This window comes from Schistocerca americana, chromosome 7, assembly GCF_021461395.2.
Source record: "Schistocerca americana isolate TAMUIC-IGC-003095 chromosome 7, iqSchAmer2.1, whole genome shotgun sequence".
NCBI classification, from domain to species: Eukaryota; Metazoa; Arthropoda; class Insecta; order Orthoptera; family Acrididae; genus Schistocerca; species Schistocerca americana.
The window spans coordinates 182,649,754-182,676,162 of NC_060125.1; the positions used below are offsets into that span (position 1 = coordinate 182,649,754).

At 42.0% G+C, this 26,409-nt stretch overlaps 1 protein-coding gene across 1 annotated transcript in view; it reads right to left on the reverse strand.

Moving 5' to 3' along the window:
• Window positions 1-7,122: 7,122 nt before the first annotated feature.
• The window catches only part of LOC124622834 (trypsin alpha-3-like), a 179,859-nt gene continuing 160,572 nt past the window's right edge, over window positions 7,123-26,409 (reverse strand). The window contains exon 5 of the mRNA XM_047148625.1: window positions 7,123-7,282. Coding sequence (XP_047004581.1) covers window positions 7,123-7,282 — 160 coding nt within the window. The remainder of the gene's footprint in view (window positions 7,283-26,409) is intronic.

The following is a 26,409-nucleotide window of genomic DNA, read 5'->3' on the forward strand; positions in this document are numbered from 1 at the left end:
GTAGGACATACTGATCAGGGCAACAGGCGAACACCTACTGCATGGACGTTAAGCCAGGACTAGTCTTACACTGATGATGATGGGATCGAGCGTACTAACAATAAAAATTTCCCTGTCCATGTCCCCCTTCTGTAGCCGTTCTGCGTGTCGAACACATTGAGCCCATGCTGAAGTGCTTCGTGCAAAAGTCTCTCTGTGTCGGCAGTTTTACATGTCGTGCTTCGTTCTGAGACATATACTTTTACTTGTGCCCATAAGAGCTCTATCTGGTTGTACTGGCCATGATACTGTGGCAAACGTAAAACTGTATGTCCATGCTCCTGTGCGATACAGTTGATTTAGTGGACGAGACTTATTAAATCCGGACAAGATTTAACATTTCATCCCGAGTTTGACTTGCAGTGTGCGTAATCTTCTTACTTGCAAGCAACAGCATGATATCGGCTTTCTTTGTCCTTTTGTCGGAGCGTTGTCAAGAACAATTGAGTGCTAACTGGCATTGTCCGTAACAATCGCTGAACTTGCAAGTAAGTAGGGGAGAAACTGTTTCTTAAACCATAATGGAAATGTCTCTGAGTTCACTTCAGAATGATAATCACCTGAATCGCCCTTTTTTTCCATGGACACTAACTGGCTTTCTGGAAAGAATCCGGAAGCAGAACCAGCGTGAATCACAATCATTGGTCCCCATTTACCAGCTACTACTTTAAAATCACATGAATCACCACTCAGTTTCCAGCATGCTTTCCTTGTACGATTCTGGTTTATCCATGTTTCATCCAAGTAAAAAAATGTTCTGATTGCCAGATTTTCTTATTTCATGAATATTTACTAAAACTGTGCTCTTGAAACAGCGATACGAGAACGTTCCATTAAAAATTTTCGTCTGTCTGTTTATGTATTTATGTGTTTGAACCCAATGCCTTTCAGTATTCTTCGCATTGAGGTAACATTGCCTTTAAAATTTATGTTTTCACGCATTGTCATTTTTTATTATGGTTTCACACATTTTCAACTTAATTTTTTTTAACATTTAATACAACTCGCCTTAGAACATCATTGTCAAAGTCGTCTAAGTTCGTGACAGGCTTCTCATGACTGTGATGTTTCCCTGACGATCTGAAAACTGGGCTCCCACTTGTCTGGAGAGATAAATTACCTTCATTGATAATCGACAGAACACTTCTCAAGCTGAGGCCTGTGGCTTCTGCTGTGAGTTCATGAGATCTGGCAACATCTGTGGCAGGTACACCGTTTTCTACTTCGCGCTTGAGGAAAGCGCTTTTCCTGTAAGTTATGTCTCTCGCTTGCTTATGGAAAATTTGTTGCTTACCACCACCCTCAGCCATTACAAATCGCAGCAAGCTCAGTAAAAATTCGCCGAATAACTGACACAAACAGGTTTAAAACTCACACTGGCCAAGACGTTCCCAGCAGAGTGCTGATAAAACTACTGAAAGTTTATTGGCTGCCGGAGGATGACGTAACGTCAGATGCGCAGAACGAGTCTAAACCGCCGTAGTTCGTAGCTCCAACTGTAATTGGCCAGAACAGATAGGTGGGAAATGGTTGCCTACTTGCAGGTGCTTAGAACACTCGTCACAGGTTTTTTCTGTACAGGTCTATTTTTAAAAGGCTCAACAAACGTGGGTGCGTGGCACTGAGGGTGTTTGCAAATTGGGGGGGGCGCTTAGCAGGACCCTTTGCCGTTTTATTCACGCAAGTGTCAATGTCGCACGCCTCTGTGATCACGTCACAAGAGGGCACAAAAGAGGAGAGGTGAGAAAGCGTAAGCATCCTTTGCTGGTCGAATGGTTTTGAGCGGTCCCTTGTGGTTCCACAATGTACACCGGAGCAAAAATTGAGGTCGCACTGGGTTCTGAATGGGTGAGATGACATTCAATCTGGTGGCTAGCCGACAATGAATGACCTTAGGTAACGTCCGAAACGTCCGTGGGGTGTCAGCAGTGTCAAACATTGTCAAGAACGTCCTGTTTCTAATCGCACTGCAAGCTGTCGTTTTCGGCTGCAAAATATGTGGGAATCAACTTGAGTAAAGAGTTGTTTCGTTCTTGCCCTTGATGCCATACACTGAGGCCTTTTCGTGCCGATTCTGAAGGGTGGTGCGTCTGGAAAGATGTCGTGGGCTACCCATAAGAAAACTGCATGATATCAATGCAGAGCATTGCGTTTCTGACCTGCATTGCGAAAGCGTCAAAAGAATGGTTAAAATGTAACAGAAGGTGCGACAACTATCCAATAATGTAACACGCTCACGGTGACACTGGGCAGAATTTCGGAAAAAGCGAAGCTTTGTCAATGGGGTGAGTGATTGATTAGTCTGTAAAAATTTTTGGTTTATTTATAGACACAATCACATTCTTATGATACAGTCATGACCGGTTTCGGCCATATAATGGCCGTCTTCAGATTCTATAACAATACAAATGGAAATTTATATTAATATCTGGTCCCAATCTGACATCATTAAGCCACTTTTTCCTCACATGAACTTTTGAGCTCTGGCCTTTTCCTCACGTGTGTCGAGACCTTACTGTTTGAAACGTTTTCGAAGGTGAATCGTGGGTCGTCAAGCTTTTGGTTCATTACCGATGAAGATTATACGTATCTTCGCGCCAAAATTAAAACTTATACGTCCCAATGGGAAATTAAAACTGGGTATCGAAGAAGTGATGCTTTAATTGTGTTGCGCTGCTTATTTTCACGTTACACGATTTCTGTGTAGTCTTTCTATATCAGATCTCTTTGGTAAGGCAAACATTTTTCGAGTACCATTCGGAATGTTATCCTGTTTGTTTATTTCACGCTATGTATTATTTCGACGTTGCCCGGATAAATAACCTGTTGTTATCAAAAAGAGTACTGGATCCAAATTCGATCCTGCCGTTTTCCCACCATTCTCAACCATTTATCAGTACTAGATTCTACGCCCACTAATCACTCCGCCTTCAATGGCCAGAAACTTAAGCTGACGTCATTTCGACATTACTTTCATATCACTAATATAAGCTCGTTTTTCCAGGTACAGTTTGCCAGTCAGACAAAAGTCAATGTCTTCATTATAAGCAGAAATTTTTATTTCGTTATTGAGTGTGTTCCTTTTCCGTAATATGCACCCACAAGAAAGACTATTTGGCCTCTCGTGATGGATATGTAACATTGGAATACGTTTAAACAAATTTTACTCGTGATTTGGAGGTCTGCAGATCGCTTCCTTCACACAATGGTAATGCTTCTTCTGAGTAAAGATTGTAAAGTTTCTACTGCATTGCTTATTGGTTCCAAATACGCAACAGGAACCACATCTGCACTCCGCAAGTCATTGGGCAGTCTGTATTAATTGGTATTTGTAGTTCTTGAATTACTCTCCCTTTCTTGTTCAAGTCACGAATTATGTACAAGATGAGAGTTTGGTGATACAGCTTCCTTTACTCCGAATTTCTCTACTTTTATCACCAGTATCATTACTTTGAGGGAAATATGTTATTGCACTTGTTCTTAAAGTCAGAATTTCTGATTTTCGATACGAAGACTATCCTCAGCACTAGGTCTTTCTTGTAGCTTCCCCCATTGATTAGACTTGTCTTTCAGATAGCTGCAGTAGTACAGGAGTTTTAAATATTATCTCGTCGAAACAGTTGCAAATATAGATCAAACTGTGAGCACCTTTGCATTCCAAGCAAATTGATTTTAAATAGAAGACAGTGGCTGGACATTTCGGTACAGTTCCATTAAATTATTATTATTATTGTCAGAATATATGAATACAGATGAACGCGTGAACTGAAGTTAGGAAATGGACGATACAGAAATGAAATGTCTTTGTTAAGCTGTTTCACTTATAGAGTAGCAAAATTATTGTGAAGGGAAATAATTTTGTGACAAGTGAGTCACAATTGCCATGCCTTAGAGAAGGGGGAAAACTATGTAAAACATTAAAATAGTCAGTTGCCTGGCATTAGAACAGCATGCTGCGACTGAAAACCACGAAACTAAGACACGAAATATTTAAAATGGCAAATTAGTATGGAACAATAACTCCCCACCCAAAATTCCTTTAAGAATCGAAGCCTCATGTGTAAAAAATTCGTTTCACAGATCTCCGTGTTTATGACATAATTTTGCTAAGCTATGTGTGCCATACAATTTAGCAGTTACTTTCGATGTTGTGTGTGGATACTGTGAAAGGGGACTGTCTTACTGGCCACGTCGATTTTCAAGAAGTTTTGGGCGTCAATGTGAATGGAGTTACGATTTGATAAACGTTAAGCAGGCCGCGGTGGCCATGCGGTTCTAGGCGTTTCAGTCCGGAACCTAGCGACTGCTACGGTCGCAGGTTCGAATCCTGCCTCGGGCATGGATGTGTGTGATGTCCTTAGGTTAGTTAGGTTTAAGTAGTTCTAAGTTCTAGGGGACTGATGACCTTTTAGAAGTTAAGTCCCATAGCGCTCAGAGCCATTTGATAAATGCAAACTCTGTAGTATCAATATTTTTTGAAATTTGTGTTAAGTTCCTGTGGGACCAAACTGCTGAGTTCATAGGTCCTTGGGCTTACTCACTACTTAATTTAACTTACGCTAAGGTCATCACACACGCCCATGCCCGAGGGAGGACTCGAACCTCCGAAGGGAGGGAGATGCGCAAACCGTGACAAGACCCCCAAGACCGCGCGGCTACCCCGCACGGGAGTTTCGATATAATCAAATTCTTTGTAAGTCTGTGATTTGAGACCAAAGAGCTTACAGTAAGTTAGAGAGTAGTACTGTGCAGTGTGTGTTCGACAGTCTGGCAGAGTGCTTGGTCTGAAAAGGAAGGAAGCTTGTCTGCTGTGTAATTAGTGGAGGTAGCATTATTAAAAAAGTTATTTTGTGATAATATATTTTGAGGAAGTACATTGGTGAAACTACAGTAGTCGAGTAATGATAAAATCAACTGTTTAGGTTCTACAGTGTTTTTATCCATATATTAGTAAAATTGTATTTTCTTAATGTTAGAACATTGTGTATGATTAAAGTTTGCTGTAGAAATTTAATGGCGAAGCACATGGACTTACCTAATACTTGTCATGAAAGGCAATTACACACAAGAAAATTATGAAGAAATATTTTTGTCATTTTTGAGAATTTTATAAAAAGGTTTATTGTTGTCATGGCTTAATGAAGCCTAGTTATACTTGGAATCTTTGTTTTCATTTATCAGTGGTTAAGTTTACGTTTTCATTCTTCATTCTTCACTTTCATGACAATTTTTTCACATTGCAGATTGCGAGTTGGGTACTAGGAAGCATTTTGTAAAAATTGTTAAGCGCCCATCTTGCATTGCCCATCGCAAGTACGGTAAATGAAATTTGATTTTTCACAGAGCCATCATCATGCTAATAATAACAGGTTGCACAACAGACGAGCCTTCCCAGCGCACAGGTATGCCGATAAATTTAATTACCATCAATGTTCATGTGCATTGTAAGGCACAGTGATTTCAGTGTGTTTTTGTGAGGCTTAGGACCAATAAAATATTTCATAAATTTCTGTCTTTTCAAATTTCAAGCAGTTTTAACAGAAAGTCAGGTTCGTTAATTTTTATGTTCATTTGCCGTTTAATTATAATAACTGTTCCGGTACAATGATTGCTTAAAAGACTAAAGATAAAGATTAGCAATATTCAGAGTCAACATTTTAATCTGAAGCATTTTCTTTTGCTGTTAGTTTGCATACGTCACTTTCATTGAAAACGGATTCATTTCTCGCAGGCGAATTATTTGATGTCACGGCTAGTCTGGGCTTCGAATAAGGTAGTGTGCGGCCTGCGTATCTCCGTTCAAAATTAAATTTTCACATAATTCTGTTGCCCTGTACCGAAATTTACGCATGTCGGTATCAAAATAAGTTTTATCAATTATTTCAGATTCCAACATGAGACTTACAAAAACAAAACGTTATGTTTGATGCTAAAGCTCGACTGTACAAACAGTGAATATGGAGTAAGTGAGAAATATTTTTTCCTAATTGTTTTGTGGGAAGGGAGGAGTGTGTCTCCCGAAAAAGTTCCAGAATGGTTTGAAATTATACTGTATGAATACAATCTGAGTGATTTTCGCGCCGTGAGTTACGATGCCTCATCACCCGCCAGGTTACTTGAGAGCCCTAACGCGCTGCTTCCTGGACTCGGGTAGGCGCGCCAGCCCTGTATCGAATCCGCCCGGCGGATTCAACAACGGCCAGTGTGCCGGCCAGCCTGAATGTGGTTTTTAGGCGGTTTTCCACACACCCCTAGGTGAATACCGGGCTGTTCCCCACGTCCCGCCTCAGTTACACGGCTCGCAGGCATCTGAACACTTTCGCACTATTCCATGGATTACACTAGCCACAGACAGTTGGGGTACACTCATTCTGTCCCGGGTGTATGGGGTGGCAGGAAGGGCATCCAGCCAACCCTTCCACTAACATTGCCACACCCGATTAGCCATTCCGACCCTGCATATCCGTGGGAAAACAGGAACAAATAATAGAAATAAAGAAAGTTATGGTGGCTCGTGTTATACACACAGCTTCTAATACTTGACTTATTGTGTTAAACGTTTCGCGTAAGATTATTCGTCTCTGTCAGTTGATTATGACAGTGTCATAATTTTTAAATGTGGTCAATAATTACATGAAGAACTTAAAGTGCCATTTCTGTTGTCCCTTTCACCTGTTGATGGTGTGACCTTGTAGCCCGTTAGTAATATAGAAGGCATGCAATGATGAAAAAGAGGCGCAGGTGTGCACGAGAAACATATACGGTTAACATGTGTATTATTTTTTATTGTTGTACATAATTATCGGTTCTCGACACAACAATGAATGAGGTAATCACATGCATAGATCCACGTCACAACCTCGTCAATGAGTCTTATTGACTGAAATGAAGATAAGTACTCTTAAATAGCGCACTGCCGCAATACAGTTGTTGTGGTAATATCCATTCGACACATAAATCGTGAACAGTTACGAGGTGTAGAATAAGGCACAGGATGTGGACTGCACGGTAATGGGACGGAAAATTGACAAGTGAGAGACATCTGAGATGGTAGTTGATGCGGTGCAGGCATGGGCGGTGCATTCAGGCAGAGTCGTAGTTGCGGACGTACTCGAGCACCCAGTCGGCCATCTCTGAAACGTCGGCGTAGACACCGGGCTGTCCGGCGGACACGCAGCCGGTGGCCCACGATACGACGCCGATGAGTCGACCGTTCGCCACCAGGGGGCCACCGGGATCGACGCTGCACGCCGCCCCCGCCTCCGGCGCCGCCACGGCGCACAGCATCCGCCTCGTTACCTCGCCCACCTTGGCGTACTTCGTTATGCAGAGCGATCTGCAAAGACAATATAGCGTTGCTGCGTATAACGTCTTTCGTCGACTGATCTACATTTTCGGTATGTGGTTGCCCTTGTAATACCACTCTCTCCAGAGGTGAAAAATTGCTATCGTCACATTATAATTATGATAATTTTCAACTTCGCCTTGCGAAAGGTCATTCTAGAGTGGAGAAAGTTGTTAGCCCAAGAAGTAACAAATGAAGCGGTTCAGATTCAGTCCTAAGAACAAAGGGGTTTACGTTGACTGCTTGGCCTTTGCGGATGACCTGACAATTTTTGCTGACAACATAGAGGCAGCAGTCAACAAAATCAATAGGCTGTCAGAAATTGCTGGAAAAGATATACTTCAGATCTATATTCAAAAGACTAAATATATGACGAACATCTGTGATGGACCCGAATGGATGATCACCAATCTGGGAAAAATCGGACGAGTTAATAATTTCAGGTACCTCGGTGAAATCATCCATGAGAATGGATTAGAAGAAGAAGTAATAAATGCCAGGATGAGGAAGTTAGACCAGTCATGCCGACTGACAAAGAATACTTATAACAAAAAGTCTATGAGTATAGGGACCAAGTTCCGATATTATAATACAGTTGTAAAACTTGAGGGCTTATATGTGTCCGAAACTTTGACCATGAATAGACAAGGTCAAGCTGAGCGGCTGGAAAAGCGAGAGCGCAGGATATCCTAGGTAATAGATGGGTTGATGGACAATGGCGATTGAGAGCAAATGAGGACTTGTACAGCAAGACAGAACCTACCGCAGCATCCATTAAGAAGAGATGATTGTTATTTTATGGTCATCTCATGTGCTCCCTGCCGCCGCTGGATAAGCACCTGCAGCAGCAAGTCGTATACTCCTGGCTCACTCATTTGTTACATAGTTTAATTCTTAATTTCTTTGCGTGTTTTTGATACTTGCATTGTTTAATTCATAAATTTCTGGCGTATTATAGTATTTGAGAGTTGTAGCATCGCGTTTTAGTACCTGAATAGTGTAAATTCGCGTAGTCGTCTGTCTTCTGTTTTTGTTTTGAACGGCCAGTGTCGGCTGGTCACAGTCAGTGTGCTCCCCGCCGCCGTTGGATAAGCAGCTGCAGCAGTAAGTCGTACACTCCTAGCTCACTCATTTGTTATATATTTTAATTCTTAATTTCTTTGCGTGTTTTTGGTACTTGCATTGTTTAATTCATAAATTTCGGGCGTATTACAGTATTTGAGAGTTGTAGCATCGCGTTTTAGTACCTGAATAGTGTAAAATCGCATAGTCTCCTTCCGCCGCCGAGCAGTGTGTCAGCAGTGCGCAAGTAGCAGCATTACTGCATTTACTACGCAATCTTGTATTTTAATAACCGTTTAAATTTAGTGTCGATTTGTTTGCGCTATCTGTAGATTAGTTCAGACATTCTTTGCAAAACAGTTTTTAGCATGGATAGGGACTGCAACTGCTGTGTTCGGATGCAGGCTGAGTTGGCATCCCTTCGCGCCCAGCTTCAGGCAGTGTCGGTTTCGGTCACACAGCTTGAGGCTGTTGCCAATGGGCATCACTGTGGGGGTCCGGATGGGGGTTTGTCGGGGACGGCCAGCTCGTCCCACGCATCCCCCGATCGGACTACGAATGTGGTTGCCCGGGATACTGCCCGCATTGAGGCTGATCCCTCACCTGTGGTAGAGTGGGAGATCGTCTCAAGGTGTGGCAGGGGGCGAAAGACATTCCGGAGGGCTGAACGGAAGGACTCTCAAGTTTGTCTGACGAACCGGTTACAGGCTCTGTCTCAGGCTGATACTGATCTTCGGCCTGACATGGCTGCTTGTCCTGTTCCAGAGGTTGCCCCTCAGTCTGCAAGATCCGGGCAGTTGCAGAGGGTGGGCTTACTGGTAGTTGGGAGCTCCAACGTCAGGCGCGTAACGGGGCCCCTTAGGGAAATGGCAGCAAGAGAGGGGAAGAAAACCAATGTGCACTCCGTGTGCATACCGGGGGGAGTCATTCCAGATGTGGAAAGGGTCCTTCCGGATGCCATGAAGGGTACAGGGTGCACCCATCTGTAGGTGGTCGCTCATGTCGGCACCAATGATGAATGTCGCAATGGATCGGAGGAAATCATCTCTGGCTTCCGGCGGCTATATGATTTAGTGAAGACTGCCAGTCTCGCTAGCGGGATGAAAGCAGAGCTCACCATCTGCAGCATCGTCGACAGGACTGACCGCGGACCTTTGGTAGAGAGCCGAGTGGCGGGTCTGAATCAGAGGCTGAGACGGTTCTGCGACCGTGTGGGCTGCAGATTCCTCGACTTGCGCCATAGGGTGGTGGGGTTTCGGGTTCCGCTGGATAGGTCAGGAGTCCACTACACGCAACAAGCGGCTACACGGGTAGCAGGGGTTGTATGGCGTGGGCTGGGCGGTTTTCTAGGTTAGATGGCCTTGGGCAAGTACAGAAAGGACAACAGCCTCAACGGGTGCGGGGCAAAGTCAGGACATACGGGGACCAAGCATCAATCGGTATTGTAATTGTAAACTGTCGAAGCTGCGTTAGTAAAGTATCGGAACTTCAAGCGCTGATTGAAAGCACCGAAGCTGAAATCGTTATAGGTACAGAAAGCTGGCTGAAGCCAGAGATAAATTCTGCCGAAAATTTTACAAAGGTACAGACGGTGTTTAGAAAGGATAGATTGCATGCAACCGGTGGTGGAGTGTTCGTCGCTGTTAGTAGTAGTTTATCCTGTAGTGAAGTAGAAGTGGATAATTCCTGTGAATTATTATAGGTGGAGGTTACACTCAACAACCGAGCTACGTTAATAATTAGCTCCTTTTACCGACCTCCCGACTCAGCAGTATTAGTGGCAGAACAACTGAGAGAAAATCTGGAATACATTTCACACAAATTTTCTCAGCATGTTATAGTCTTAGGTGGAGATTTCAATTTACCGGATATATACTGCGACACTCAGATGTTTAGGACGGGTGGTAGGGACAGAGCATCGAGTGACATTATACTGAGTGCACTATCCGAAAATTACCTCGAGCAATTAAACAGAGAACCGACTCGTGAACATCTTGGACCTACTGATAACAAACAGACCCGAACTTTTCGACTCTGTATGTACAGAACAGGGAATCAGTGATCATAAGGCCGTTGCTGCATCCCTGAATATGGAAGTTAATAGGAATATAAAAAAAGGGAGGAAGGTTTATCTGTTTAGCAAGAGTAATAGAAGGCAGATTTCAGACTACCTAACAGATCAAAACGAAAATTTCTGTTCCGACACTGACAATGTTGAGTGTTTATGGAAAAAGTTCAAGGCAATCGTAAAATGCGTTTTAGACAGGTACGTGCCGAGTAAAACTGTGAGGGACGGGAAAAACCCACCGTGGTACAACAACAAAGTTAGGAAACTACTGCGAAAGCAGAGAGAGCTTCACTCCAAGTTTAAACGCAGCCAAAACCTCTCAGACAAACAGAAGCTAAACGATGTCAAAGTTAGCGTAAGGAGGGCTATGCGTGAAGCGTTCAGTGAATTCGAAAGTAAAATTCTATGTACCGACTTGACAGAAAATCCTAGGAAGTTCTGGTCTTACGTTAAATCAGTAAGTGGCTCGAAACAGCATATCCAGACACTCCGGGATGATGATGGCATTGAAACAGAGGATGACACGCGTAAAGCTGAAATACTAAACACCTATTTCCAAAGCTGTTTCACAGAGGAAGACCGCACTGCAGTTCCTTCTCTAAATCCTCGCACAAACGAAAAAATGGCTGACATCGAAATAAGTGTTCAAGGAATAGAAAAGCAACTGGAATCACTCAACAGAGGAAAGTCCACTGGACCTGACGGGATATCAATTCGATTCTACACAGAGTACGCGAAAGAACTTGCCCCCCTTCTAACAGCCGTGTACCGCAAGTCTCTAGAGGAACGGAAGGTTCCAAATGATTGGAAAAGAGCACAGGTAGTCCCAGCCTTCAAGAAGGGTCGTCGGGCAGATGCGCAAAACTATAGACCTATATCTCTGACGTCGATCTGTTGTAGAATTTTAGAACATGTTTTTTGCACGAGTAGCATGTCGTTTTTGGAAACCCAGAACTACTATGTAGGAATCAACATGGATTTCGGAAACAGTGATCGTGTGAGACCCTACTCGCTTTATTTGTTCATGAGACCCAGAAAATATTAGATACAGGCTCCCAGGTAGATGCTATTTTTCTTGACTTCCGGAAGGCGTTCGATACAGATCCGCACTGTCGCCTGATAAACATAGTAAGAGCCTACGGAATATCAGACCAGCTGTGTGGCTGGATTGAAGAGTTTTTAGCAAACGGAACACAGCATGTTGTTATCAAAGGAGAGACGTCTACAGACGTTAAAGCAACCTCTGGCGTGCCACAGGGGAGTGTTATGGGACCATTGCTTTTCACAATATATATAAATGACCTAGTAGATAATGTCGGAAGTTCCATGCGCCTTTTCGCGGATGATGCTGTAGTATACAGAGAAGTTGCAGCATTAGAAAATTGTTGCGAAATGCAGGAAGATCTGCAGCGGATAGGCACTTGGTGCAGGGAGTGGCAACTGACCCTTAACATAGACAAATGTAATGTATTGCGAATACATAGAAAGAAGGATCCTTTATTGTATGATTATATGATAGCGGAACAAACACTGGTAGCAGTTACTTCTATAAAATATCTGGGAGTATGCGTGCGGAACGATTTGAAGTGGGATGATCATATAAAATTAATTGTTGGTAAGGCGGGTACCAGGTTGAGATTCTTTGGGAGAGTGCTTAGAAAATGTAGTCCATCAACAAAGGAGGCGGCTTACAAAACACTCGTTCCACCTATACTTGAGTATTGCTCATCAGTGTGGGATCCGTACCAAATCGGGTTGACGGAGGAGATAGGGAAGATCCAAAGAAGAGCGGCGCGTTTCGTCTCAGGGTTATTTGGTAACCGTGATAGCGTTACGGAGATGTTTAACAAACTCAAGTGGCAGACTCTGCAAGAGAGGCGCTCTGCATCGCGGTGTAGCTTGCTCGCCAGGTTTCGAGAGGGTGCGTTTCTGGATGAGGTATCGAATATATTGCTTCCCCCTACTTATACCTCCCGAGGAGATCACGAATGTAAAATTAGAGAGATTAGAGCACGCACGGAGGTTCAAATGGTTCAAATGGCTCTGAGCACTATGGGACTCAACTGCTGAGGTCATTAGTCCCCTAGAACTTAGAACTAGTTAAACCTAACTAACCTAAGGACATCACAAACATCCATGCCCGAGGCAGGATTCGAACCTGCGACCGTAGCGGTCTCGCGGTTTCAGACTGCAGCGCCTTTAACCGCACGGCCACTTCGGCCGGCCACGCACGGAGGCTTTCAGACAGTCGTTCTTCCCGCGAACCATACGCGACTGGAACAGGAAACGGAGGTAATGACAGTGGCACGTAAAGTGCCCTCCGCCACACACCGTTGGGTGGCTTGCGGAGTATAAATGTAGATGTAGATGTAGATGTAGGATGGACGGTGACAGACTAACTAAAAGAAAAGGGAGTTTTATCCAATCTAAGAAGATGATTCGAAAAATGTGTAACAGATCTTTGGTAGATTGGTATCTCAGTAAGTAAATTGCTGACAGGAACGAATTTAGAAGGTTGGTGAACAACGTGAACAACTACCAAGCTTTTAAAATGGCATAAACAGGCACTTCGTGTGGGCTCAGAAGATACTGGCAGGAAATCAAAGCTAGAACATGAACAAGACCTAGACACTAAAATGAATTTGGTTGTTACCACGTGGTTCATAGAGACTCAACTCGATAATAATAAAAAATTAGGTTAATTACAGATTATTAGCTATCAATCGTAGTCTCACATGAGTTAATCGAGCTGTGACTATCGACGGCTCGTGCTTGACCCTGCATGCGGCAAAGTAACATAAATTCCATGCGCGGCGACGGATGGAAAGCCGTCCTCACATGGAAGAGCTAACGTTGATCCGGAGCTGTTTTGTCACATCGTGTTATTTCACTTAGAGGAGCCACTTCCTAGTGAGACACACAAAATAAGTCCTGCGATATTTCGGATATGTGTTACAAAAGGATGAACCATTAATTGGTAAAAACTCTCTCAACCTCACGAGCAGAAATTGCGAGACGCCACGGTGTATTTGTCTTTTTCAGCTGAAGCCCAAATGTGGTAGGTTTCATGCGATAACCTACACTCTATGAACACATGCTGTTTGCTAAGCACCATCAGACTGAGGATCTGTCGAAAAGGCGCTGTTATTAGGACGATTTGCTATAATACATTTCCGGGAAATGTTATACAGGTGGTTAATAAATGTTCACCTCTAGCTATTTTCGTGTTACAACTCGAATGTTATGAAAGCACGCCGTTCTGAGGCTACGGCAATTTGGAGATTCATGAAAAACTTCTCGTTCATGGTACGTTTTTTTAATATTTAAAGCTCAGTTAATAACATATCCGTGATTAGACAAGGCCTTCAGAAGATCGTAACTAATATACCAGGTAACTAGTCGTCGAAGTTCAGCGTAGTGTAGCTGGTAGAGATACCGAACTGGGAAACGACGAGTAGTTATTTGCTACCATGGCCATCTTCTGCTGCAGCTGTTAAAATCAGTTATTATTGGTTTCTCCGTCGTATGCTTACCGCATTTAATTAAATAGAATTTTACCTCAGACGAGTTCCCCTTTTATTTACAAAATGTCTTCTGTATTCATTTCTGTTTGTACATTTGTGGTTGCTGTAGATTAAAAATAGCAATTTGCTTATAAAGTTGATGTGCAATTTACTTGCAGTGTTTCTGCCTCTTGTTTACATATTCTCCAAATCACTGCTTCTTCCCTCTCTGTAACCAGAGGTTGAGGCCGAAAGAAACATATGTACTAGGTAAGAAAAAGTGCAAAAAAGCAAAAACTGTCTTGTGTAAATGTGCAGCGAAGTTTATTTCGTATGCTAACAAAAAGGGAACAAGTAGTTTTAATCCTAAACAAATAAAAATGTTCAAACACACACATCCAATTTGCAGAATGAGCAAAGAAGTCGGTTTGTAAATAATAGCGGAACGAGTCTGGTACAAAATTCTCTTCCATTAATTGTTATAAGCTTAAGACGGGAAAACTAATAGTAATTGAAGTGTAGCTAATTCGCGTCTTTTTGAATTCAGTTTTCCCCACCTCTGCATTTCTGAAAGGCCGTGTGACTTTCTTAATAAATTAGTAAACATATGTTCTGTAGTGTTCGATATTACCTAATTATAAGTGCGCTTTCTCTCAGGAGTGATAATGTCCATTTTTGTGAGGTTTTACTAGCTGATGTTCTTACTCACTGGATATGTAACTTTCTTTTTGTCTTATAACGTGTTTGAGTTTTTATTTATGCACGCCACAGACAGAACAACATGACTAGCTTGTGGACAAGGGTGGAAATGTTGTGTTTTAACTGAGCTAACGCAGCAGTTTTACGCGCGTCCACTTTCGTGAACAAACTGTGTGGTTTCGGAGCCACATTTAACGGACAGCTGCACCTGGAGAGCGATACAGTCACAAATCACGTTAACTAACATGTCCGACCAGGTGGGTTTCACGTGCGCGTCCACGTCAACGTTAGCAGTCTCGTCCCGTGTGAGGACGGCTTTACAAGGAAGTGAACATGACCGGTTAGCGACGGCAGTGTGTGAGGCGACACCTCAGTAAACATTTACTGTGGAGATTACACTAGTAGGAGGAAGTCAGCTGTAAACTGTACTAGTAGTGTCGCCCATGTCAACAAGCACACGGCCGAGCTAACAACACGAAGATTCCGTGGTTTGTTTACATAGGCTCGCTGGCTGAAGATTCAAATGGTTCCGAGCACTATGGGACTTAACATCTATGGTCATCAGGCCCCTAGAACTGAGGACTACTTAAACCTAACTAACCTAAGGACATCACACAACACCCAGTCATCACGAGGCAGAGAGAATCCCTGACCCCGCCGGGAATCGAACCCGGGAACCCGCTGGCTGAAGACTGTGGTGTTCTGCAATACGGCGCGTTGTGTGTCTGTCGCTAATACGTGGCTATGTGTTATTGAGGTGCGAGACTTCTGATGTGGGAAAGTTCTTCTGCCACATCTATCGCAGCTGGGAGTATCAGGTTAAGCGTCTTACCAAATTTGTGACTGATATGGCTTAACACAACTTTTGAGTTGTAGCTAAATACATTGATCTTCATTCTCCCAACAACAGTTGTTTTAAACAATCTGCACTGAAATGTTAGTAATTTAGACTGCTTTGGGTAGCACGTTGGAGCTTCCCTTAAAATAATACTGCGCTTCTGAGCTTTTCGTGTACCGTTCTCATTACAGAGTTTAAGTGTGAATATTTTTGTGGTCAGTATTAGGGCTATCGTTGAAATTATTTTATATTCACTTTTCGACTGAATAATTCACATGCACAAAGGAGGGAATTATAGGTTAGTTCTGTTTTTATAGGAAATTTAAAGGTAGAACTTCTTTTACGCTACAGCGTCTAAATGTCCGCCAGAGGGATTTATCAAGAGCGCGGTTTGGTAGTTCAAGGTGCTGGAAAGGCTCGACAATAGTGTGTTTCATTGTTGATTAATTAATTGAATTTGTTAAACTGTTTCCCACGCCCGGTTTCCCGGGTTCGATTCCCGGCTGGGTCAGGGATTTTCTCTGCCTCGTGATGGCTGGGAGTTGTGTGCTGTCCTTAGGTTAGTTAGGATTAAGTAGTTCTAAGTTCTAGGGGACTGATGACCATAGATGTTAAGTCCCATAGTGCTCAAAGCCATTTTTTTGTTAAACTGTGTGAAGAGGCATTGGCTTTCAATGACCTTTGAAACAAAGCTGTTTGTTTATAATCTTGACGCTTTAATCTTTTATTGTATTTTAAGTGTTTCAAAGTAGATGGAAAACCAGTGATAAGCAGAGAAGGAAAAACAGAAAGGTGGAAGGAGTGTGTAGAGGGTCTATACAAGGGAGATATACTTGACGGCAATACTATGGAAATGAAAGAGGACGTAGATGGAGATGAGATGGGAGATATGATACCGCGTGAAGAATTTGACGTGCACTAAAATACCCAAGTCGAAAGAAGGCCCCAGGAATAGACAATATTCCGGTAGAATTAGTGATAGCCTTGGAAGAGTCAGCCGTGACAAAAGTCTTCCATCTAGTGAGCAATATGTAAAAGACAGGTGAAACACCCTCTTATTTCAAGAAGAATATAATAATACCAATTCTAAAGAAAGCAGGTACTAACATATGTGAAAATTAAATAACTATCAGTTTAATAAGCCATGGTTGCAAAATTCTAGCACGAATTCCTTACAGACGAATGGAAAAACTGGTAGAAGCCAACTGCGGGCAAGATCAGTTTCGATTGCGGAGAAATGTAGGAACAGGAGACAATAAGAACACTACCATTTTTATAGAAGAAAGGTTAAGGAAAAGCAGTAGTAGACTTAGAGAAAGCTTTTGAAAATGTTGTTTGGAATACTCTCTTTCAAATTGTAAAGGTGGTAGGGTTAAAACACAGAGAGAGAAAGGCTATTTATAATTTGTACGGAAATCAGATGGCAGTTATAAGGGTCGAGGGGTAGGAAAGGGGAGCAAAAATTGAGAAGGGAGTGAGGCAGTGTTGTAGCCTACCCCGTATGTTATTCAGTCTGTACGTTGAACAAACAGTGAAGGGAACAAAAGAAAAATTTCGAGTAGGAATTAAAGACCAGGGAGACGATATAAAAGCTCTGAGGTTTTCCAATGATATTGTAATTCTGTCAGAGAAATCAAAGCACTTGGAAGAGCAGTCGAACGGAATGGAAAAGGAGAATATAAGCTGAACATCAACAAAAGCAAAACGAGGATACTAAAACGTACTTTAAATAAATCAGGCAATGCTGAGGGAATTAGATTAAGAAATGAGATACTTAAAGTAGAAGATGAATTTTACTATTTGGCCAGCAAAATAACTTATGATGGTCGTAGTAGAGAGGATATAAAATGTAGACCGGCAATGTCCAGAAGAACGCTTGTGAAGAAGAGAAATTTGTTAACACCGAGTATAAATTTAAGTGTCAGGAAATCTATTCATGTATTGAAATGAAACATGGAGGGTAGCCAGTTTACACAATAACAGAATAGAAGCTTTTGAAATGAGGTGCTACAGAATAATGCTGAAGATTAGATGGGTAAATCACGTAACTAATGAAGAGGTACTGAATAAAACTGGGGAGTAGAGGAATTTCTACATCTGCATCTACATGGATAATCTACAAATCACATTTAAATGTCTGGCAAAGAGTTCATCGAACCACCTTCACAATTCTCTATTATTCCAATCTCGTATAACGAGCGGAAAGAATGAAAACCTATAATTTATCGTGCGAGTTCTGATTTCACTTATTTTATCGTGGTGATCGTTCCTCCCTATGTAGTTCTGTGTCAAAAAACTATTTTCGCATTCGGAAGAGAAAGTTGGTGACTGGAATTTCGTGAGAAGATTCCGTCGCAACGAAAAACGTCTTTCGTTTAATGATGTCCAGCCCAAATCCGGTATCATTTCTGTGACACTCTCTCCGATATTTCGCGATAATACAAAACGTGCTGTCTTTCTTTGAAATTTTTCGATGTACTCCGTCAGTCCTATCTGGTGAGGGTCCCGCACCGCGCAGAAGCATTCTAAAAGAGGACGGACAAGCGTAGTGTAGGCAGTCTCCTTAGTAGGTCTGTTACATTTTCTGAGTGTCCCGCCAACAAAACGCAGTCTTTGGCTAGCCCTCCCCACAACATGATCTGTGTGTTCCTTCCAATTTAAGTTGTTTGTAATTGCAATACCCTGGTATTTAGTTGAATTTACGGCTTTTAGATTAGACTGATTTATCGTGTAACCGAAGTTTAACGAGTTCATTTTAACACTCATGTGGATGACCTCACACTTTTCGTTATTTAGGGTCAACTGCCACGTTTCGCATCATTCAGATATCTTTTCTAAATCGTTTTGCAGATTGTTTTGAGCTTATGATGACTTTATTAGTCGATAAACGACAGCATCATCTGCAAACAACCGAAGACGGCTTCTCGGATTGCCTCCCAAATCGTTTATACAGATAAGGAACAGCAAAGTACCTGCAACACTACCTTGGGGAACGCCAGAAATCACTTCAGTTTTGCTCGATGACTTTCCGTCAGCTACTACGAACTGTGACGTCTCTGACAGGAAACCACAAATCCAGTCACATAACTGAGACGATATTCCATCAGCACGCAATTTCACTACGAGCCGCATGTGTGGTACAGTGTCAAAAGCCTTCCGCAATTCCAGAAATACAGAATCGATCTGAAATCCCTGGTCAGTAGCAATTAACACTTCATGTGAACAAAGAGCTAGTTGTGTTTCAGGGGAACGATGTTTTCTAATCCCAAGTTGACTGTGTGTCAATATACCGTTTTCTTCGAGGTAATTCATAATGTTCGAACACAATATATGTTCCAAAATCGACGTTAACGATATGGGCCTGTAATTGGTGGGTTACTTCTATTACCTTTCTTGAATATTGGTGTGACCTGTGCAACTTTCCAGCCTTTGGGTGCGATCTTTCGTCGAGTGTACGGTTGTATACGATTGTTAAGTATGGAGCTAATGCATCAGCATATCCCGAAAGGAATCTAATTAGCATACAGTCTGGACCAGAAGACTTGCTTTTATTAAGTGATTTAAGTTGCATCACCACTCGAAGGATATTTACTTCTACATTACTCATGTTGGCAGCTGTTCTCGAATCGAATTCTGGAATATTTACTTCTTTTGTGAAGGCATTTCGGAAGGCTGTGTTTAGGAACTTTGCTTTGGCAGCACTGACTTCCATTGCTCCATTGCTATAACGCAGAGAAGGCATTGATTGTTTGTTGCCGTTAACATACTTCACGTACGACCAGAATCTCTTTGGATATTCTGCCAGGTTTGGAGACAAAGTTTCGTTGTGGAATCTGTTATAAGCATCTTGCATTGAAGTCTGCGCTAAATTTCGAGTTTCAGTAAACGATCCCCAATCTTGGGGATTTTGCGTCTGTTTAAATTTGGCATGATTGTTTCGTTGTTTTAGCAACAGTGTTCTAACCCGTTTTGTGTACCAAAGAGGATCAGCTCCACCGTTTGTTAATTTATTTGCTATAGATCACTCAATTGCTGCCAATAATATTTCTTTGAATTTTAGCCACATCTGGTCTACACGTATATTATTAATTTGGAATGAGTGGAGATTGTTCTCTCAGGAAGGCGTCAAGTGAAATTTTATCTGCTTTTTTTAATAGGTATATTTTTCGCTTATTTTTTGAGGATTTGGGGTTACAATATTCAATCTCGCTACGAGAACCCTGTGTTCACTAATCCCTGAATCGGTTTTGATACTCATTATTCACTCAGGATTATCAAGTGTGTTTTCACAACCGTTTACTATTCACGTGGTCTCATGAACTAACTGCTCGAAATCATTTTCAGAGAAAACGTTTAGCACAATTTCGGATGATATTTTACGCATACCTCCGGAATTAAACGTTTATTTTCTCCAAAATATCGAGGGTAAATTAAAGTCACCACCAACTATTATCGTATGAGGAGGGTATGTTTTTGAAATCAAATTCAAGTTTTCTTTGAACTTTTCAGCAACTGTATCATCTGAATTGGGAGGTCGGTAAAAGGATCTAATTATTACTTCATTCCGTTTGCCAACAATGACCTGTGGCACGACTTGACTAGAAGATGGGATAAGTCGGTAGGACACTTTAGGAGGCATGAAGAAATTACGAATTTAGTATTAGAGGGAAGCGTAGAGTGTAAAAATCGTAAATGGAGACCAATACAGTGAGCAGGTTTAGAAGAATATAGGTTGCAGTAGGTACTCGCAGGTGAAGAGGCTTGCACAGGAAAGAGTAGCATGGAGAATTATATCAAACCAGTATTTGGACTGAAGACAACAACAACAACACACAATTTTCATCGTTTCTTAGTGCTAAGGCATTCAGTAATATTTATTATGATTGAGACAGCTAACGAAACATATTCTTAGAAATTTTCTTAAGGTAACTGGGATCGCTAGTGCGTTTATTTACGGTTAAGGCGTGAAGTCAGAGCCCGCATACCAGTCAGGAACGACAGGGAAGAGAGAGCTGTGAGAGGAGGACAGACAGTCGCACGCTGACCGACCGGCTTCCAGGACGACAACGCGACAGCAGCGGCCTTTAGGTGAAGACGACACAAGAGCCGCGTTCGACTGGTGGCAGCCCACTTTCATAGCAGCTTCAACGTTAGCCACTTCGTTAGCCGACGCATCGTAGCCTCTATCATTAACTATATCTACGTAGCACAGACTCATGTTTGTTCTGAAAAAGATTGATTATTTTACATGTCGCAATTTGCTTGCGACACATCTATCAAAGCTGAGTATTGGTATTGACTTCTTAAAAAAAAAAGCTCATTAATACGAGTTGTTTGACTGTTTGTCTACCGAACCGTGTATGCAGATTTCTTAGACACTACTGTGGAAACTGTGAACAGACAGTTCGGTCTTCTTGGATAATGTGAAAGAGTTTTGAAAGAAGCATTATATGTGGCGTATAAATCACAAATACGCTCCACTTTCTAATGAACTCGTTACCACTGTTCCGTTAACTCGGACTGTAATTGGTCTCGTGATTTTGTTTGCGATGCGAGCGTGGACGAGAGATTCCAAACAGACGGTAATGGTGACACTGTATACAGATATTGTTCGTAATTTGTACTGATCGTAATTCCAGATTAATTGAGAAGTTAGTAATTTTTAACAAGATAGCGTTTTCCGTTTTAGGGGAACCCTTTTAGCAAAGTTTGAATGGTCCTTCGAGCATCACTTACACCAGGCAGGCGCCAGACTAGCAGCTCTGGCCGTCAGAACTCTCAGTCTGACAACGAAACTGAGCAATTATCCCCGGAACGACCTGTAGGTTTTTTGTGAAAAGATGAACGGTCTGCGCAGTCGGATGTTTTTCTGGGAACCTGATATTTTAAATAACTCCCACAGCAAAAGCCTTGCCTCAGACGCTGTTCATCACGTCTTCCATGCGACGCCAAACGTCGATGGAAATGTCGGTTTGTTTCCGTTACAAACAAAATGATTTTTTAAGTGAAATTTTACGCGCCTTTTCGATATATCGGACCCAATTAGTCTCGTGCGATATTCCGGTTATCGATGTGCTAAAGTAAAACACGAAGATTAACCAACACTCCCGCAATGACAGCACCGCCTTGGCTCGTGACGACTGTTACCGCAATGCAGAAGCGCTGATCATTCATTGCTGGAGTTCTTACTATTCTTCGTGTTTTACGCTACCTTTTAGTACATATCACTTAAACGAATAACGCGTTAGACTAATTTGGGACCACTCTGTTGAAGGGACTCGTCATTCTACTTTGAAAGACATGTAGTTGATAGGTTTCATGTATAGTTTTGGTATATGAATTTTTGAAATCTGAATCGATTGTGAGCGAGCAGCGATGTTGTAAGCTATATCGCAGAAGTTAAGTGAGTATCTTTGAGCTGCGCGAGGGCGCAGTAGAGCAGACAATGTTTAGCTTTGGTAGAGAGAGATGTCGAAGGTCAGCTGTGTTAGAGTTAGGCAAGTGAGGAAGCTATGGAAATATTATGATTCGAATTTAATGTCTCAATTTATCAGTTTCTTCAATCGACGTGGGTATGAAACTGATTTGTGGAGGAAGAAATCTAATGGAATGTCAGGTAAATACAATAATGATGTCACTTTTTTTCACTATAGCTGCGCCATCGAGCTAACGTGGTCATTGTACTGAAAGTTGTTTGATTTGAGAGATAAGAAAGTGTATTGTTTGAATTTTGAGAAGTTCATTAAATGTAAAATCTGCCTTGAGCACTTTTTCTCAATATACAAAAAGAACATAACGTTATCGTTTATGAGCATATTTCATTTTCTTACCAATCTTTCTCTTACAGTTCTTTTTAATGGTTGATCCAACCAAGAATGTTCAATAAACAATTCGATTTGGAATTAACAGAGAACTCAATGCACCTCTAGAGTGTCTCTGCGTAGATATAATAATTTGCAGTTTTAGCATAGCGGCGCGCATGACAGAGCAGTGTTGCAACGCGTTGTCCAAATTTGCGCAGAATAGAGGTAAGAAGAGAATTTTATTTATTCAATCAGTGCCAACTTACTTTATTCAGAGACAGTCTTTGTGATGTAATTTGTACAAAGCCCATTACTCTAGGTTTCATGTCCAAGTTATTCAGGCAGTTTATACTGCTCAAAACTCTCGCAGTCAGATTAATAACTTACACAGTATGAAATACTTCCCCTTACATTCAATACAGTTTAAGAATGTTGTGTGACTGTGTCCTCACGTCGAGTAGATCGTTCATCGCATCACAGCTCACGATTACAGTCAGAAGCAGAGGAATGTGTTACCTATTTTTATTTAGGTAACTCTCAAAAGAACTGTAAATATCTGCCGAATCGCCGGCGAAGTGTGCCTTACGATTCGTAGGAGAGGCAGCTGGTATACATACACATCATATATAGTGAAAAGTAGTAATCCTGGAATACTCCATTGGGGCACGCCCGAAGTTAACTTTACGTTTTACGTCTTATCTCCGCTCAGAATGGCATGGTGTGTTCGCTTAGCTCGAAACTGTTCAGTCCAATCACAGGGCTGACTTTGTATTCCATAGGCTCGTATTTTGTTCACTAGGCGGCAATACAGACCTGTTTAGAATGCCTTAAGGAAGTCAAAGAACACGGTACTTACGTGGGACGTCGTGGAATATTCCCGCTTCAGCCTCTACAAGTTCAGATATAAATAGCCTTCAGAGTGGCGTCTGGAACGGTGGTATTTTCAAAGCAGAGAGTCGTCACTGAGTTTCCAGATATTCACAGGCACCTACGGAAACTTGGCAGTGTACAAAAGCACGGTGAGTCGGTGACGCGCCTGATATCATCGCAACAATGTCGCGCAAACCTGTTCGATCTCCCGCGTGCCGGCTAGCCACAGCCAACTGTGGCTCCTGTAATGTTGGAACTTGCGGACATTCTCATTCAAGGTGATTGACGGATCACAATCAAACACCTCACTGCTCCACTGGACGTCTCTGTTGGCAGTGTTTACAAGCAGGAGCTCACAAAGCTACATTTGACTGTCCTTCCTCATCCGCCCTACTGCCCGCACCTCACACCTTTCGACTTACATCAATTTGACCCGATAAAGTATGCGTTCCACGGGAAGTAGTAATGGATGATGGGATGGATACTGATGCAGCAAGCTGTTGGTTTAAATATCGACCAGCCTGATAAAATGGCGTACGGCCGTCGCATTGAACGGAGATTGTATTAAAAAATACGATTTTGTAGCCAAAAGAATAGGGAATGATATGGTGTATTGGTTGTTGTTGTTGTGGTCTTCAGTCCTGAGACTGGTTAGAGCAGCTCTCCATGCTACTCTATCCTGTGCAAGCTTCTTCATCTCCCAACATCCTTCTAAATCTGCTTAGTGTATTGATCTCTTGGTCTCCCTCTACGATTTTTACCCTCCATGCTGCCTTCCAATGCTAAATTTGTGATCCCTTGATGCCTCAAAACATGTCCTACCAACTGATCCCTTCTTCTAGTCAAGTTGTGCCACAAACTTCTCTTCTCCCAAATCCTATTCAATACCTCCTCATTAGTTACGTGATCTACCCACCTTATCTTCAGCATTCTTCTGTAGCACCACATTTCGACAGCTTCTATTCTCTTCTTGTCCAAACTGGTTATCGTCCATATCGTCCATGTTTCACTTCCACACATGGCTACACTCCATACAAATACTTTCAGAAACGACTTCCTGACACTTAAATCTATACTCTATGTTAACAAATTTCTTTTCTTCAAAAAAGATTTCCTTGCCATTGCCAGTCTACATTTTATAACCTCTCTACTTCGACCATCATCAGTTATTTTACTCCCTAAATAGCAAAACTCCTTTACTACTTTAAGTGTCTCATTTCCTAATCTAATCCCCTCAACATCACCCGATTTAATTTGACTACATTCCACTATCCTAGTTTTGCTTTTGTTGATGTTCATCTTATATCCTCCTTTCAAGACACTGTCCATTCCGTTCAACTGCTCTTCCAAGTCCTTTGCTGTCTCTGACAGAATTACAATGTCATCGGCGAACCTCAAAGTTTTTACTTCTTCTCCATGAATTTTAATACCTACTCCGAATTTTTCTTTTGTTTCCTTTACTGCTTGCTCAATATACAGATTGAATAACATCGGGGAGAGGCTACAACCCTGTCTCACTCCTTTCCCAACCACTGCTTCCCTTTCATGCCCCTCGACTCTTATAACTGCCATCTGGTTTCTGTACAAATTGTAAATAGCCTTTCGCTCCCTGTATTTTACCCCTGCCACCTTCAGAATTTGAAAGAGAGTATTTCAGTTAACGTTGTCAAAAGCTTTCTCTAAGTCTACAAATGATAGAAACGTAGGTTTGCCTTTTCTTAATCTTTCTTCTAAGATAAGTCGTAAGGTTAGTATTGCCTCACGTGTTCCAACATTTCTACGGAATCCAAACTGATCTTCCCCGAGGTTCGCTTCTGCCAGTTTTTCCATTCGTCTGTAAAGAATTCGCGTTAGTATTTTGCAGCTGTGACTTATTAAACTGATAGTTCGGTAATTTTCACATCTGTCAACACCCGCTTTCTTTGGGATTGGAATTATTATATTCTTCGTGAAGTCTGAGGGTATTTCGCCTGTCTCATACATCGTGCTCACCAGATGGTAGAGTTTTGTCATGACTGGCTCTCCCAAGGCCATCAGTAGTTCTAATGGAATGTTGTCTACTCCCGGGGCCTTGTTTCGACTCCGGTCTTTCAGTGCTCTGTCAAACTCTTCACGCAGTAACTTATCTCCCATTTCATCTTCATCTACATCCTCTTCCATTTCCATAATACTGTCCTCAAGTACATCGCCCTTGTATAAACCCTCTATATACTCCTTCCACCTTTCTGTCTTCCCTTCTTTGCTTAGAACTGGGTTGCCATCTGAGCTCTTGATATTCATACAAGTGGTTCTCTTTTCTCCAAAGGTCTCTTTAATTTTCCTACAGGCAGTATCTATCTTACCCCTAGTGAGACAAGCCTCTACATCCTTACATTTGTCCTCTAGCCATCCCTGCTTAGCCATTTTGCACTTCCTGTCGATCTCATTTTTGAGACGTTTGTATTCCTTTTTGCCTGCTTCATTTACTGCATTTTTATATTTTATCCTTTCATCAATTAAATTCAATATTTCTTCTGTTACCCAAGGATTTCCGTTAGCCCTCGCCTTTTTACCTACCTGATCCTCTGCTGCCTTCACTACTTCATCCCTCAGAGCTACCCATTCTTCTTCTACTGTATTTCTTTCCCCCATTCCTGTCAATTGTTCCCTTATGCTCTCCCTGAAGCTCTCTACAACCTCTGGTTCTTTCAGTTTATCCAGGTCCCAACTCCTTAAATTCCCACCTTTTTGCAGTTACTTCAGTTTCAATCTGCAGTTCATAACCAATAGACTGTGGTCAGAATCCACATCTGCACCTGGAAATGTCTTACAATTTAAAACCTGGTTCCTAAATTTCAGTCTTACCATTATATAATCTATCTGATACCTTTTAGTATCTCCAGGATTCTTCCAGGTATACAACCTTCTTTTATGATTCTTGAACCAAGCGTTAGCTATGATTAAGTTATGCTCTGTGCAAAATTCTACAAGGCGGCTTCCTCTTTCATTTCCTCTCCCCAATCCATATTCACCTACTATGTTTCCTTTTCTCCCTTTTCCTACTGACGAATTCCAGTCACCCATGACTATTAAATTTTCGTCTCCCTTCACTACCTGAATAATGTCTTTTATCTCGTCATACATTTCATCAATTTCTTCATCATCTGCTGAGCTAGTTGGCATATAAACTTGTACTACTGTAG